Genomic DNA, 16,808 nt, shown 5'->3' with positions numbered 1-16,808 from the left:
TGAAAAAAAAAAAGGGAGGAGACCACCCTCTTGTTCTGGCCCTTCAGTTCTGAGATTCTGCAAAGAGAACTATTGGGAGATGAAGCACTTCTTTTCCACGCGAGTTGCCTTTGCATGAAGCACATTCCCACGTATTCGCTCCGGCTGCCGCCAGTCAGTTAACGCTGTCTTCAGGTGCCCATCTTGTCACTCTCTCGCCTTCCTCTCCAGCCAAGTGTACCTGCCAAGGGTCAGATTCCTTGATAATAGGCAGTCCATCCCCTCTCCTGGGATGACCCCAATTGCTTGGCTTTTTGTTTGTACTCCTGGTAGCTTGCTCTGTCCCCCTGAGTGTCACTCTGGCCCATCACCCCCCTGGCTCGCCGGGCTCCTGGTGGCCTGCCTGACATTTTGTGCTCTTTCTTTCTGTTTCCATCTACCCTCGCACCGCCTGGCTCTTTGCTCTTTGCCTGGCTTCTCACTTGGTGCCTGTCTTGATGTACCCCCACACACACGCACTTGCTGTTCACATATACTCTGACTGCACCTTTCGTTGTTTAATTTTTAGATAGGTAATTAGTGCACATGGTTGAAAAAAATCAAAATTATATGAAAAGGTTTGCAGTTAGATGTCTGCGTCTATCTCTGCCCCCATCCATTCCAACCCCTAACCCACCCCACCCTGTGTCATGGGGAAATACTGTATTTGTTTCTTTCATGTACTTAAAACGTCTTCATGCAAATACCAAAATATATATATCTGTATATCTATACATATAGATATATATATCCATTCTCCTCTTTCCTAGATTAAAAGTATATCCTATGTTCTGCACTATTACTTTTAGTTTTTTCACTTAACAGTGTATTTCGGAGATCTTTCCAGGTCAGTACACAGAGCCCCCTGTTCCTTTTGTAAGCTGTATAGTAAAAGCTCATGGCCAAGCCCACTGGATGGGTGTGGGTCAGACCTCACTGACAGACACATGGAATTTTCCAGTCTTTGGTGAATATAATCAGTGCTGCAAGGAACAGTTTTGGGCATTTTATTGGTGCTGATCCAGTTCTCCTTCCATTTTCCTTCCTGATCCTTTGAGTCTTTGGGAACAAAATGGACTTTCTGTGTGTCACCTGTGCTGACCTTTTTTTGTCTTTGGCCAAGACCTTTGACCTTGTTGTGACCTCCTCCTAACTCTGAATTTACATAAGTTCTTATCTAATTGGAAACATTTTCAGTTTCCCTCCACAGATGCCTTCTATCCATTCAACAAGATTTTTTTCCCTTTTAGAGCAAAAATAGTTCCAGCAATTCCAAATAATTTTAATGATTCCAAACAGTTTCACCAATCTCAATAGCCAGTACTTTCTGACAGTGAGCCAGGCACTTGCCTAGACATTCTATGTCTTTATATTTTACTTCTTTTAACAATCCTATAGTGAGGGACTAATTTACTAATGAGAAAATTAGTCTCAGAGAGGTTAAGCAACTGGTCCATGGTCACACAGCTGGTAAACTGCAGAGTTAGAATCCTAGCCCAAGTCTGCCTGACCTCACAACCATCTCATCTGCTAGAACTCCTTGTAAAGGGCATATGGAAATTTGGGGTAAGTCAATGAGGGTCAATGAAAGAGTCTCTTTTTGAAAATCTGGTTCACACACAGAGCCTTTGTGTTTTTCTGTAGATTCCTGGAGGACTTCCATTATAACGACACTGCTGGGTACTTCATTATTGGAGGGAGCAGGTACGTGGCCGGCATCGCAGGGTTTTTTGGACCCCTGAAATACTATCGCCTCCGCACTCTGCACCCTGCACAGGTGAGCCCAGGGGACAAGGCGAAGTTTGTGGATGCTCATGGGTATGTGGCTCAAGGGTGTGGAACCCTGTGCAAACAAAAGATTTATTTAAGCTGGATCTCTCATCGGCAATGTCATCAAACATTATTAATATTGAGTCTTTCCCCCTAGCTAACGCGATAATAGATTTCTGTTAACTTTTGGTTCATTTAGTGCTCATAAAATGGAAACCATTTACTTCCTCTGTTTTAATAACCACTGGCTTAATTATCGAGTAGGTTTTTATCAGGCTGTTGCCTATCCAGTGATTAAGCTAATGAAAGGAGAGAGTCTTCGTTATTTGGTAAAGCTTCCTTTATATGCTATTATTTAAAGTAGCAGAAGAGGCCCTTGGTTCTGTTCACTGCTCCTCTCAGAGACGCGGGCCTCCGGCTCCCGCTCAGGCGGTCGGCCCAGAGGGCTTCCTGTTGAGAACTGCGCGTGCTGTGGGGTGGCCTCCCACCCACGCCCGCCCACGCCCGCCCACGCCCACCCACGCCCGCCCACGCCCACCCACAGACGCGCCCCCCGGTCTCCAGGCCAGCGCGGGCTGCCCCGCACAGTGGCTTTCACAGCCGTTTCTTTCTGCCTGGGTAAGGAGGTCACTGAATATCTGAACAAGGAACTTTCTTTCATTCCTGTGACCCTGTGGGGTTTGTTCTGGGAAAAGGAGGAGTCACTAGACAAACTCAATGAGAAAAAATGGGGATCCCTACCACACATGGGTGCGTCTTACTACTCCTATTGAGAGACCTCTGTGAGGAGGAAAAAAATGAGATTTATTTATTCATTTGTGCAGCCAATTGAGCACCTACTGTGTGCCAGGCTCTGTGCCAGGTGCTGAGGTTTCCCAGGTGAATTAGGACAGTAGCTTTCAAACTTTTTTTTTGAAGGTGGTCCACAATAAGAAATTTATTTAATATCACAAACAGTACATATGTATACATACATATATGTATACACATACACACACGCATACACATACGTATACTGCATAACACAAAACTAAAACAATTTTACTAAGAATACATACCCTTGCTGTGTTCAGTGTACTATATTTTGTGTTCTACTTGATAAAAATTTAAAAGTCACTGCTTGTTACAACCCACTGTAGTGATTTCATCACCCTCCAGTGGGTCATAACCTGCATTTTGAAAACCACTGAGTTGAGATAAGGCCTCTGTTCTTAAGGCGCTTCCTTATCTCTCGTAAGCAGATACATCATGAGAGAATGTGGTACGTGCACCTGTTCAGATGTGAGCACAGTGTTTGGGATCACCGAGGCGCGGGCGTGGGCATAGGCAACCAGGCGAGGGTGGTAGGCTTTTGGGGAAGCTTCCCTGAGTCTGGCCCTTGGAGGTTAAGAGCCTGCCAAGCAGAAGAAAACCGGGCAAGGGCTCCCAGTCAGCTGGCACAGCACAGGTAGACTTATGTCCCTTAAGAACTGAAGGGGAAATAAATACCATTCTCTGGGGACAGCACGCAGCAGGGAGCAAGAACGGGGTGGAGGGCTGGTCTCTGGGAAATCCTGACATTTAAGAAGCTCTGCGGAGGAGAAGATGCCACAGAAAGAAGCTAGAAGGAAGTGGCCGGAGCCAGCATGTCCCTTTGCAAATCCAGATTGGATGATCTGGGTACAAACAAGCCAGCTGGTGATATCAGTGGGAGAAGGGCACCAGTCTTAACACAGCCTTGTAGGTGTCGATGGGTGTTTGACGACAATTGTTCATTCAATTTTCTTGCCTTGTAGATTTTTAATCCCCTCCTTGAGCTGCAACTTGCTGAACAAATCAAGTTATATTACGAAAGGTGCGCAGAGGTTCAAGAAATAGTGTCTGTGTACACATCCACGGTACAGCAAGGCGGCGGGAGCCAAGAAGCGTGTAAGTATGGAGCTTCAGGAGAGCAATCTTTAGCTCTGTGCATCTGTGCCAACACGTTTGGCTTCTTTCTAATGGGGTTAAAATGGAACATGCATGACTTGACCGATGGGGAGAAGTAGGACCTCCACAGAGGGGTGCAAGGGAAAGCTTGCAGCCCACCTGGATCCCAGTAAGACCGACAGCCAGCAACAGCCCAACCTGCCTCAGAGCTTTAACCATACGTGATTTAGTTTAAGAATACAAATGAGAGCGTTTTGAGCCTCGCGTTTCATTATTCCCAGTCATAATGGGATCTTAGGCTGGTCTACGAAAATAAAAATGAATTGGAAAATAAATTAATCATTAGAAATGTTTCCCCATCGGTGCACTTTTGTCTTGGACCATTAATATCTGAATATTAGCTTTCAGAAATGTTGAACAATGACTTTGTTGTTTGGGGCTCGGTTTTATTTTTTAAATCCTTGAAATCGACTCATTCTGGAAGACATCGATAATTTGTAACAGGAGGAATGAATTTCAAATAGACGGCTTCCATGCCTGCTCCTAGTTGCACAGACATGCTTTCACTTATATGGGGCGTATATATGTTATAAAACTGGGTCTTGTCTTCTAAGGTTCCAGCTTGGAGGTGGCACCTATCAATTTCTCTGTGCTATGGATCTGCTTGCTTCATATGGTGGCAAGAGAGTTAGTCACATATGTTCCTTCTGGAAGAGAAGTTCCTGTGGGGACTTTGCCATCAGCAAAATCAAATGGAGTATTTCGGTCCTGCCCACAGATCTCACCATCTCCAGAACTGACCTTCCCATTTCAGGCCATGGAGGAGTTGATGTGTCTTGAACATGAATCCGATAGAGTTCACATAAAACAGCCCCGGGGAGTATTGGAGATGGTGATAGGTAAATGTGGAAGGGCTGCACTTTGGAAATTCAATTTAAGAATAGGCTATACTGGTCCCCAGCTGCTGCTCTCACTGCTGAATCATCCAGAAAATATGATGCCATCAGAGAGGGGGAAGATATATAGGATAGTAATATCCTGCACAGGAAAGAAACTGATATTGATAACTGATGAAATTTCAGGAGAGAGAGCCTGAATTGGCAGGTCAGCCTTGTGTGCTGATCTGTTTAGGGGCATTGGGATGATTTTTCTAACATCTACTGCCTTGCTTCCCTGGGGATCTTTGGGCTTTGCTCCTCGGCTCACACTGCCAACAAAATGGCCTAGATATTGGCCTCCTGGGGACAAGTCCGAGGCCAGCTGCTCATTCTGTAGAATTATTCAACAGCCATCAGCAACGTTGGCACATTTCCCTTGGACTTGGCTTTGAATTTGTGACCTCAAGGCAAAGGCATCGGACCAATTTCAAATCCCTAATGCAACCCAACCCAAATCCAGTAACGTCACATCTGACCTCTTATTTCTAGTTCCGCTTACGGAGAAGGGGTGTGGAGAGGTGAGACTCACCCTGTCCTAAGGGGAATGGTATCTTATGCTTCCCTTTCCTGCAGGTGACCTGCAGAACTCCTACCTGGACCTGAGGCGCAGGTACGGGAGACCCTTGACTTGCAAAGCCTTCCCCTGGGAGAAGGAGCTGAGAGCCCAGCACCCCAGCTTGTTCCAGGCCTTGCTGGAGATGGGGCTGTTGACAAGTAAGTGTATCCTTGCCTTGCCTTTGGATGCCAGTTAGAAAGGCTCCTGCTTTCCCACTCTTTCGCTCACTCCTTTGGTGATTTATGCTTCCAAGTTATTTTTAACCCTAGTCTTCTAGCTTAGCTTTCAATTTAAATTCTGCCTTGTCCACAACCCTCAGTATATGTGTGCATATTTCTAACACTAAATACAAACACTTGTATTTAGGGATCGCTCGAGCAATTCTTTATTTAAAGCCAAGGCCACAAGTGGACAGCCTACAGCCAGAGCTGGTCCCCAAATGCAGTTGGTTTGGTTCACACATTGTTGTCAATTTAAAAAAAAAAAGTTACCAGTATAAAAAACCTTGTGTAAAAATGCCAGTTTCTAGCTTTTCACAAAGCATTCAGATACCTGGCCACCTGGCTCACGTGGCAGCAACCCTGGAGGTGAGGGCTTGGCACAGGCGCGCTCAGGTCATCCACAGCCTCTTCTCTCTGTATATCGGCACCACCTGCCCACCTCTTTCATGGATCTTACCTTCCTGGCCCAAACACACTTGAACTTGAGACCCCTGATTTAAAGTACATTTTAAGCAGCATTTCAAGAATCTTCCCAAATGTGGCCAGCTTCTTCCGTCAAGATTTGGATTTGCTTAGGAGTTAAGTACCCCCTGTAAGGCCATTGGGATCTCTTGAAACCATGTCTGTTAGGAGAGGAGAGAAGCTGGAGATGTTCAGTCTGGGGAAGGGGATACAAAGACAGGGGTGATAACAACTATCCTAATGGTCAGAGGCAACCTGTGGTGTCCGGGGCACACAGCTAGACCCTTGAGTCAAGGCCTTGCTGAAACTGACTTCTGCTTCGTGTAAAAACTTCCTAGGAATAGCAGTGTTCAATGGGATAGTGACCCCCTCCACTCTCCTGAAAGAATTTAAATCATACAGGATATTTCATCTTTCATTCATTTGATACTTGCTGGGTGATGCTCAGTTTCTTGGCTAGACTTCAGACGTAGGTAAGATAGCACAAGGCCCCTGCCCTTTAGGGACAGACTTGAGAGCAAAGAAAAAGGGTAATGCAATTGAATAAAGGCTGTGGAAGTAAAAATGGTAAAAGAAGGGAGCGGTCAGTTTTACCTGCAGGGCTGGGACGTTCAGAGAAGGCTTCCTGGAGGAGGTGACCTGGGACTGATTCTTGATGAGCCAGTAGGTGGTTACCAGATAAGCAAGGTCAGGGTGGGCATTTGTAGGCAGAGTAGCTGCAGAGAGGTGGAAACAGCACAGCATTTTTAATGATGTGTAAGAGGTTTGGGAGGCAGGAGAAGGCCTGGAGAGAGATGATTCCCACCAGAGCTCAGACACCATCCTGGAGAGTTTGGGTTTTACCTTGTAGGTGACAAGGACCCATTGAAGGGTTTCAGGCAGGGGGTAGAGGTGGGATGAGATTTGGGTTTTTGAGATCACCCTGGCAGCAGTGGGAGGTTAGGGGAAGCAAGGGTGTGGATCTGGAAGCAGGGAGTCCATTGCTGTGGTCCAGAGGGAGAAGACACAGGCCTGAATGGGACCGAGTGATGGAGTTAATAAAGGCTGTAAAGAGGTTGGCCCCGGAGGACTCCTTCCAAGTCAGGCAAGGGAGGCCATGTGGACTCACATGACAGCATAGCCTCTGGACCAAGTGGCCTGGTTCCAGTTTTAACGTAGCACGTGCTAGCTGTGTAATCTTGGGCAAGTTACTTCATGTCTCTGAGCCTGTTTCCTCATCTGCATAATGGAGATGATAATGGGATCTCTTCCCAGTGCTGGGTTAAATGAACTGATAGAAACATGAAATACTCAGAACAGGGTAACAACAGTAACTTCTTTGTAAGCAGTGTTTCTTAACCTCGGCGCTGTTGGCATTTTGGACTGGATCGTTCTTTGTTGTGCAGGATCTGCCCTGTGCTTTGTGGGATGTTTAGCTGTCTTTCTGGCCTCTACCTGCTAGATATCAGTAGCACACCCTCCCCTCCCACGACTCCCTTCTCTAGTTGTCACAACCAAAAATGTCCTCAGACATTGCCAAATGTCCTCAAGGAGGCCAATTCGCCTCTGGTTGAGAACCACTGCTACGTACATGTTAGGGCTACTATCACAGGGCCAGAGACAATCCCCAGGTTTTCGTTGGTTGTCTGGGAGGTGGTAGAGCCACCCCTCAAGACAGGCGGGAAAGAGAGGGGTCCCCATGCTGGATGGTGCAGGCGAAATGGGGTAAGACCATGTCCTCACCAAAATTGGTTAATGAGATTTCCTATCATATTTAAATGTCGTTTTGCTGATTGGGAACGCGAGTGAACCATTTTCACAATTCTTTTTTAAATAAATACTCTCAATAGAATGTTTTCATGCGATTTTTACAGCTCAGAAGTTTTGTTTATAAGAATTTAGAATTATTTCTCCTCCAAGGAGTTCTGGAAGTGGAATTTAATTAAAAACCCAAATCATATGCTCCCAAAACCCTAAGACTTCCTGGGCTGCAGGCCTGGGAAACTGTCACATTGCAGCCAGCTGTGAGCTGTGCTGACCTCAAGCCCCTGTTCTGCCTCCAACCCCTGTTCTTCTAGGTTACAATTGTCCTGTCCAGAAGGACTGAGGAGGCTTTTGCAGAGGTAAAGCACAGACCCCTCATTGAAATTCATCTCTGCCTGGCACACTGCCCTTGCTTGGGGCTGTCGCAGCATCCTCCTGCTAACCCTGGAGGGATTGGTGGTAGACATGCCCATTTTCTAACAAGGCTGAGAGAAATGCAGAAAATTTGATTTCGTAAATTGAGGGTAGAAAAATAAGTGTACATTTTTTAACATGTCTTTCCTCTGGTCTATAAAAAGAAGAGTAGTAAGACTTGGTGTGACTGTGAATCCACTCCCAGTTTCTCACATATCCTTGCTTCCAAGTTCATCTTGCTGTCAGTGTCTGGCTGGCTCTGGAGGCCTTCGGACAACTCTGGTTACCGGGAACTGCGTTCGCGTTGTTTCCTGCTGCTGCTCCAAGCTATCCGGTCTGTTGGCTAGCAGACTTGAGTCAAGTCCATCCTCATTATATTACAGTTTTCACTTCTGAGATAAGCTACAAGAACAGGCTCAAGTATCAGATGTTCGATGCTTGAAATTCTTGCTGTGGGAACTGAATAGGGGCAGTCACAGAGATAAGGAATTTAACTGTGTCAGGAATCTCTTAAGTCACTCATGTCCCAGCTTTCCATTCATTCATTCATTCATTCATTCATTCATTCATTCATTAAACAAGTATTGACTGAGTGCCCTCTGAGCCAGGACAGGAAAATGATGGAGCCGTGTTGCTTTATATTTACGTAAATATAAAGACAATCTCAACTCCCTTAATTTACACAAAGGGAATTACTTGTGGAATTTTCTTTTCCTGGCATTTTGAAAAAAGATAAGACGGCGTGAGACACTGGCCTGTGATTTCCGGCTCTTGGAGACTGCGTCGTCTCTTCTTGGCAGCCTCTCCTTAGCGAGATGGCCGACTCCACTTCCAGGCTGCCACGCGTGCACGTTTCAGACGGGGGAGTGGAGTGTTTCTCCCCCACACTGTGAATTTAGGCAGATCATCGGCTCTCACTTTAAGCCAACAACACACTCTAAAGGAGCTGTGAGAATATTCCAGGGGGTGGGGAGTCGGAAGCCTGGGCTTCAGCAGCAGCTGGCAGAGAGTATAATGGAGTGTCTCCTGCTTTCTGGCCCAGTGGCGTCAGGAGCGGTCACCACCTCCCACTGTTCCCAAAGGTGGAGCTGGATTTCCTCCCACAGAAGATCACCGAGTATTTGCACCTTCACTTTTTAAGGACTGGAATTAAAAGCATATATATATATATATATATATATATATATATATATTTGTATATATATTTGTGTGGTAAAACACACATAACGGCGTTCCCCATTGTCACTGTTTCTAAGTGTATTCTGCATTAGTGTTAAGCACATTCACATTGTTTCTCAGCAGATCTCTAGAACTGTCTCATCTTGTAAAACTGAAACTGTGTACTCACTAAACAACTCTCCATCCCTCCTCAGGCCCTAGTCACCCCTATTCTACTTTCTGTCCCTATGAACTTGGCTAGTCTAGATACCTCATACTGATGGAAGCATACAGTATTTGTCTTTTTGTGACTGGCTTATTGCACTTTGCATAAAGTCCTCAAGGTTCGTCAGAGTTGTAGCGCATGTCGGATTCCTCTTCCTTTTGAAGGCTGAATAATATTCCATTGCATGTAGACCACATTCTGTTTCTCCGTTTATCTGTTGGTGGACACTTGGGTTGCTTCCACCTCTTGGCTATTGTGAATAGTGCTGCTGTGAGTGTGGGTGTGCAAATATCTCTCCAAGACTTGGCTTTCAGTTCTTTTGAATATAGACTCAGAGGTGGATTACTGGATCGTATGATAATTATCTGTTTAATTTTCTGAGGAACCACCATACTGTTTTTCTAAGTGGCTGCATCATTTTAGATTCCCACCAACAGAGCACAAGGGTTACAGTTTCTCCACATCCTTCCTAACACTTGTTATTTTCTGTTGTGTTTTTTTTTTTTTTTATAGTAGACATCCTCATGGGTATGAGGTATAACTAATGTTTATAATTTACATACCGGAGAAAGTCTGTTTTAATGGCAATTAAGAATAATGCTGTCATAAAGTGACATAATGTCTATGAAAGAGCTTCATGGATGGAAAGGTACCATATGGATATGAGGGATGGAGTCGCCTGAGTAGAGCTCATCTCACTCTGCCCTGAGTTACAGCCATTGGGTCCTGTATGTGCCTGTCACTCGCTCACTAGCAAGCTTGTTGAGGGTAGTGCAAGCAGTGTAAGTATCCCACTTACACATCTAACTCTCTGCAGCGCCTGCACGGTGCTGGGCATATTGTAGCAGCTTAGCTCTCCATTCTTCCAGGTGACCCTGCACAGCACATTTCTGCACCATTCCCCTCAAAGGACATATCTCACCCACCCACGCTTCTCAGCTCACCTGCCCTGCCATCAGCCTTCAAGTCCCAACTCAGATACCGCCTCCTCGCGTCGTCTTTCCTGTCCCCCAGGCCGACAGCTCCGCCTGCCATGCTGTCCTTGGCGTTTCGTAGGCTTCCCCTTTACAGCACCTATCTTACTGCATTGTGGCTGATTTGCCCGTCTGATTCTGCAGTGAAGCTTAGGCAACAGCAACAGGAGCTAGGATTTCTTTGAAGATCCTCAGTAAGTATTTGTCGAGCGACTGAATGCACTCTGCATGAGTAAGCGATCCCATTGTAAGGTCTATAAAAGTCTTTGTTGGGTCAGTGAGTCACTAAGGGAACGAGGAATTTTACTTCTGGGAGACACAGCTCAAGGTCTGCACTAGCCAAGCCGTGGCACCTCTCCAGACTGAGAGCGCTGTGTGCTTACTTGCCTTCTCTCTGTGTTTTTCCCATTTTTCACACACTCCTTAGCCTGTTAGCTCTCGGGCACCGCTATCGTGGCTCTGAAAATACCTCTGCAGAACACCTCTGTGTAGTTGTTTCCCAGTTCTGCCAGGACACTGTCGCCAGCTCTCCCTGGCAACAAAAGGAGATCAGAATCCTTCTCAGCCTGTGCACACTCGTTACAAAAGAGCCCTCGTAGCTCTTGCTTTCATATATCTGCAGTCTAGTTGCTGAGGTTTATAGGTGTCCAGATGTAAAACAGCCCCTAGGGACATAGCACCCACGTGTTGGGGACCTCCAAGCACTATGCTGGGCCCTGGGGCCACCATGATGAAAGGCACAGACCAGCCCACACACAAATCTCTGCCAGGTGCCAGGGAGTGCCAGGGAGGGAGGCTCTCCCATGTTGACAGCTGATGCACTAACCTGGTATAAAATGCAGCTGTCCCCTCTGGTGGTTCCCTCTCTGAAGTACCATAGGACGTGTTCCTCGCCTCCCAGAGTTGGCATGCCTTTGAATTAAAGGTGGCAGCGCTCCTCGGGGCACCAGCTATGTGCAGCGCATATAGATGTAGCAGAATACCCGTCCTGCCTCCCGACGTTCCCGGGCCCCTGCCCTGCACCCCGATGGCCTTGCTTGGCTCCAGAATTCTCCCGAGCTGCTCTGACCCGACGTTCGCCACTGTCCAGGTGCTGGGGGCATCTCGCACCAGACCCCATGCTCAGCCTTCAGGGGGCCCGTCCTGACTGATCAACCTCTACGTTGTTTCCTGGGGAACCTCCAGTTCTCCAGGAAGATGGCTCCTGTCAGAGCGTAGAAATCGCCCTAGTAGCATTGGGCTTTTTCTAATGCCAGGACAGTGGAATTTCAGTATGCACACTCTTTCACCATTTGAGAGGTGTGCCGGCTATTTCTTTTGCTCTCCTGTCACCTTTCCTTGTCAAAACGGAATGCTTTGAACTCAAAAACCCTTTGAATGGGGCTCTGGCCTTCAGGGAGAAGGGGCGGTGGGGACTGAGCTGGTAAGAGGCTGAAATGACAATGGCAGGGGGCACCCGAGGGCAGAGCGCTGGCTGTGGAAGGAGTGAGGAAGGGCATGGAGACCCTGGCGCAGGTGGGACTTGAAGACGGGACAGGGAGTGAGACGGGTGAGCTGGCCAGCCCCTCCAGACATCTGCCCTGAGGCCAGAACTGCCTGCTCCCTTCCCTTTTATCCTGCCCTGGGCAACTTTGAGCCCACGGGAGTTGGTGAGCGTGGCTCCAGGAAATCCGAGGCCTGCCAGCAAGTGGTTCTCGGGAGGGAGGCCAGGTCCGGGGCTGAGCTGGCCCCCGGGGCTGACACCATCTGTGTTTTCCTTCAGGCCAGGGCCTGACTCCCGCCCCAGGCATTGCCATGCTGAGTGCAGGGGAAGAGGTGCCCCCGCAAAATATGCCGAGTTATACTAGGTCAGTTGCTGGCTGCACTGGCTTCACTCTAATTTGTCTTTAACTCTTCTCATTTTTGCCGACAATTGCAATATTTATTGGAGACTCTGAAATGCAGAGCATGGAAATGATGTTATTTAATAACTCCAGGATACTGTGTCCTTTACGAGCTATTTTCATTGTTGTTCATTGCAGAACCATCATCTTTTTTTTAAATTTTATTTAAGAAAGCATACATTATAATTTTTCTTTTTTAATTCTCAGAAGCACAGAGAAAGGGCCATACTTTTCCTGCCCAGATAATCCCTGATGACAGTACCAGAAGCTGGGGAGGAAGGGGCAGAAGGAGGGAGGAAGAGGAATTCTATGTGTAAAACCAGAAAATTTGCACAGTTGCAGTAAAGTACAAGTAGTTTACTTTTTTTTTTTCTTTAATTCTCACGCAAGGATATTTTTTTCTGTTGCTTTTCAGAAAGAGTGGAAGGGAGAGAGAGAGAAAGAGAGAGAAACATCAATGTGAGACACATCATTGGTTGCCTCCCACTTGCACCCCGACGGGGGCCAAGGATCGAGCCTGCAACTGAGGTACATGCCCTTGGCCAGAATTGAACCCAGGACCCTTCAGTCTGCAGGCCGTCACTCTAACCAGTGAGCCAAACCAGCTGGGCAATAGTTTACTTTCAAGATAGAAATAAGCTTCCTCCTTAGGTCTTGGGAACCCAGTGGGACTCACCTGATCAGAATGCAAATGAGGAACACCCTGTGTTTGTTTAAACCAGTAAACTTGGTGAAGATCTTCTTTTTCTGGTTAAATGACACTTTCCCCTTCCACTTTTTTTTTTCTTTTTTTTTTCACTTTCCAACTTCTACTTTGGATGCATTGCATACACCTTTTGGAAGCTTGGAACTAAAAATGACTTTCCTATTGATGTCACCATTCCTCTCACAAGAAATGAGCCTGTCTTTCCCCTTCTGAATTCTAAATCAGATGCCAACCCCAGCCCCTTCTGCCGGTGGCTACCTTCTCATTTTCTGCTCTTTGCCTCTTTCAACGATAAGCACACACGTGGAGACCTCCTGATATTGCTCTAAAAAAGAAAAAAGTGGAAAACAAACAATGCCGTGCTACCTGGAAAACAGTCGGGATTAATTAACTGGGGAGGCCTGTTGTTTCCTTGGCTTCTGGTGCAGAAAGAAGAGAGAAAATGTCTCTTTTTTCCTATTTTGTTTGTTTTTCATTACACCATTAATCTCCATAAACAAGGCGTGTGTTTTTAGTTACAGATCGACTAGAAAAAATGCATATGCTAAAGCAGATGGGTGAAATTAACAGTTTCATTAAAGTGGTTTTAAAATTGCCAGTTCTACGATTATCACCAGTGACATCATGGCTTTGATTTTGTGCTACAGTCAGAATTTGAACTTTAAAGAATGTGCAGAAAGGAGCAGTTTTACTTTAGACTTATTTTTTATTTTTATTATATTCACTAGTGCAGAAAATTGTTTAGATTCTCTTGCAGAGAAAATACTGATGGGTAGTACTTGAGGGGGAATTTATTCTAAATATGTAAAAGAACTGATGAAGCCTTTTCAGCCTGCCTACGTTCCAGTGTACGCAGTGTTTTTGTGCTAAGGCTTAGAGCTTCGTGAGTGATTTCCCTGGTGCTCCTCGCCTGCAGCAACCCCAGCTACCTGGACACTCCCGCTAAGGATTGCTGGGGTTCGTGCCAGGGGTCAGCAGGGCAAGCGTTTCATTTGGATCTTCATTTGGTTTAGAGTCTCTCCTCTCCTCTGAGCCCACAAAGCCTGTGCCCGTGGGTACTCAGGCAGAACTCCTCATCTTAGTTAGGGGTTTGGCAGAGCAGGTGAGGCAGGGATGAGTGGTTAACAAAATGCTAACGTTGCCCTGCTCTGAATGTGGACAGAGGGCCATCTGAGATAGTACGTATTTAAAAGTAAATGTGGCACAGCAGGAGTGGCTCTGTTGGTTGAGAGTTGTCGCATGCACCCAAAGGTTGCAGGTTCAATTCCAGGTCAGAGCACATACCTGGGTTGCAGGTGTGATCCCCCAGCCAGGGAGCATATGGAGGGCAACTGATTGCAGTTTCTCATATTGATGTCTCTTTCTTTCTCTCTCTCTCTCTCTCTCTCCCTCTCCCTCCCCCTCCTCTCTCCCCCTTTCTTCCTCCCTCTAAGCATGTCCTCAAGTGAGGATTAAAAAAAAGTTTAAAAGTAAACATAGAATAAGCAGAAGTAGGATTTATCTTACAACTCCATAGGAGCGCTGCAGGCACACTGCATCCAGGGGAGGTTCGTATCCTGTCTTCACAGTTGAGTAGGATGGAATTCTCTCAGCTCAGGAAAGGGAAGATCCAAAATGAGATCTCCAGACTCTTAGTGGAAAGGAGTGCTGCTGTTGTTCAGATATGTCCCAACAGATGAGCAGAGGGAAATGTTCAAGGATATTCACTGCCATCTTGTTGGTTATAGCAAAACCACTGGAAACAACCCAGGAGTCTAAAAGTAGGGAACAGGTTAGAACAACGGCACTGCTATAGAATGCAATACCATTGAAGCTTTAGAAAGGATGAGCTTCTGACAGCCGCGGACAGATACTCATGAGATATGGTTAATTTTTTAAAAATATGTTTTATTGATTTTTAGAGAGAGAGGAAGGGAGGGGGGAGAAAGAGAGAAACATCCATCAGTTGCCCCCCATGCACACCTTGACCGGTGTTCGAACCCGCAACCTGGGTGTGTGCCCTGACCGGGAATCGAACCGGTGACCTTTTGGTTCATGGGATGACACTCAACCAACGGAGCCACACTGTCAGGGCTGAGATATGGTTAATTTTTAAAAGTTGAGGGTCAGAATCTATAGGAACTTTTTGGAAAAAATATGTGTATGCGTATATGTAGAGATATGTGTATGTGAATTACTGTCTGTGCAAAGGAAAAGTGTGGAAAATGCATGCCAGGCTTTTAGCAGTGTTTCTCTTCACTGTTAACGAAGGCCTGGGAGAATAGCTGTTTAAATTATGAGAATCATTTTGCTACCCCTGACATGAAAATACATTGAATTACTTGATTGGGTTTTTAAAAATTCTTATTTTATGATGAGTCTTCTTATTAAAATATTCAAAAGCAGCAGCATTTTCTCAAAATCTTCATTAGAATCATATATGCTGCCTGTTTACATCCCATTTTTAATTAGTGAACAAAACTTTAATGGAGTTTATTGTACTTTTGAAGCAAAAATCCATGAAACAATGACTACTTCTAATGATAAAAAGGGCGCTGTTTTTAAATCTCCTGAGAATAAATGGGTTTTAATTTGGAGAGAAATGAAAGGATAGTGGCAAAGGGAACTTCTGTTTTTATTTTATACAAATCCGCGTTGTTGGAATTCTTTTTATTTTTTTACAAAAAGCTGCTACTTCTTTAGGGATTAACGAAATACAGAAAGAGCAGCAAACTCCATTTGCTCAGTAAGGTGGGGTTTTTTCTCAGCACCTACCACTTGGGACGGAGAGTAAAGGCAGCCCCAGCTCCGCCTGGGGAACCCCGGGAGGGCTGCGTGGAGGTGGTGGGCGGGCTCCTTTCCCAGAGCGTAGCACAAAAGGCCCGTGCCGCCTCCCGGGGACTGCCGGCCTGAACATCCCAGGAACTGGCACCAGCTCACAACCGACGGCTCGGCTCCCAGTCGAATCCGTGGGCCTCTGCAGGGGAATTGCCCTTCAAGAAACTCAGCCTCAGAGCTTCCTATTCAGGTTTCCCGCGGGGGAGACGCCCCTCTCCTCACTCCCTTATGGGGTGCCCATGGAATAAATCTCTCGTTGCCCCCTGAACGTTGTTAATAATGTTTTTGTTTCGGTTAGAATGAAGAAAGTCAAAGGAAACTGTTGGACACAACCATTTTTCAGGCAGTTCAAGTTTTAGTCTGAAAGAAATGAACCGTATCTCTTTCAACGTAAATAGTATCTGTGTGATATCTGGGCGACCCGACGTGGTCTTTTGTAACCTAGCACAGAATACAGACCATGCATTCATTGTCTGAATTAATCAATAAGAGAGAGACCTGAGACAGGCTTTAGAAGACTAACACTTACATGACAGGGCTACGCAACTTGCTGGTTTGGGCTTAAAACGTTTATCAGATTTAGGGCGGATGAGGTGGTGTCAGAAAGCTTAAAGCAGTTGCGTGAAGAGGCCCCTGTCTCGGTGGCGAGGTGCTTCTGGAGGCAACCGGTTGCCTGTTCATCGGGAGGTAGGGATAGCAGAGTGAGTAGGAGCTCTGGCTTTGTGACTTGAGACAGGTTTGTTGACCTCTCTAGGCTTCAGTCTCTTCTGGAAAAAACGAGGGCGCTAATAATAGTGCCCACCTCATAAAACTGTTCGGATTAGGCGACATAATTTGCATAAGACACCTAAGGCAGTATTTGGCATTTTGTGAGCCTTCAATAAACGTTGACTCATTTTTGTTATTGTATTTAGAAGCCCACAAGAAATACTGGGGGCAAAAGATAGGAAAGCATCTCAAAATTAGTTTCTTTTGTTTAACTTTTTAGAGCAGCGCCCAGGCACTGTTTCTGAA

At 46.1% G+C, this 16,808-nt stretch overlaps 1 protein-coding gene across 1 annotated transcript in view; it reads left to right on the top strand.

Annotated features, from left to right (window-relative positions):
* Window positions 1-16,808, top strand: part of SEL1L3 (SEL1L family member 3) — a 92,470-nt gene that overhangs the window by 33,714 nt on the left and 41,948 nt on the right. The window contains exons 7-9 of the mRNA XM_081120819.1: window positions 1,663-1,795; window positions 3,564-3,696; window positions 5,208-5,348. Coding sequence (XP_080976945.1) covers window positions 1,663-1,795; window positions 3,564-3,696; window positions 5,208-5,348 — 407 coding nt within the window. The remainder of the gene's footprint in view (window positions 1-1,662; window positions 1,796-3,563; window positions 3,697-5,207; window positions 5,349-16,808) is intronic.

This window comes from Miniopterus schreibersii, assembly GCF_964146895.1.
Source record: "Miniopterus schreibersii genome assembly, chromosome: 1".
NCBI lineage: Eukaryota > Metazoa > Chordata > Mammalia > Chiroptera > Miniopteridae > Miniopterus > Miniopterus schreibersii.
Note: the sequence above shows the minus strand (reverse complement) of the source record. Positions and strands in the feature narration are given on the sequence as shown.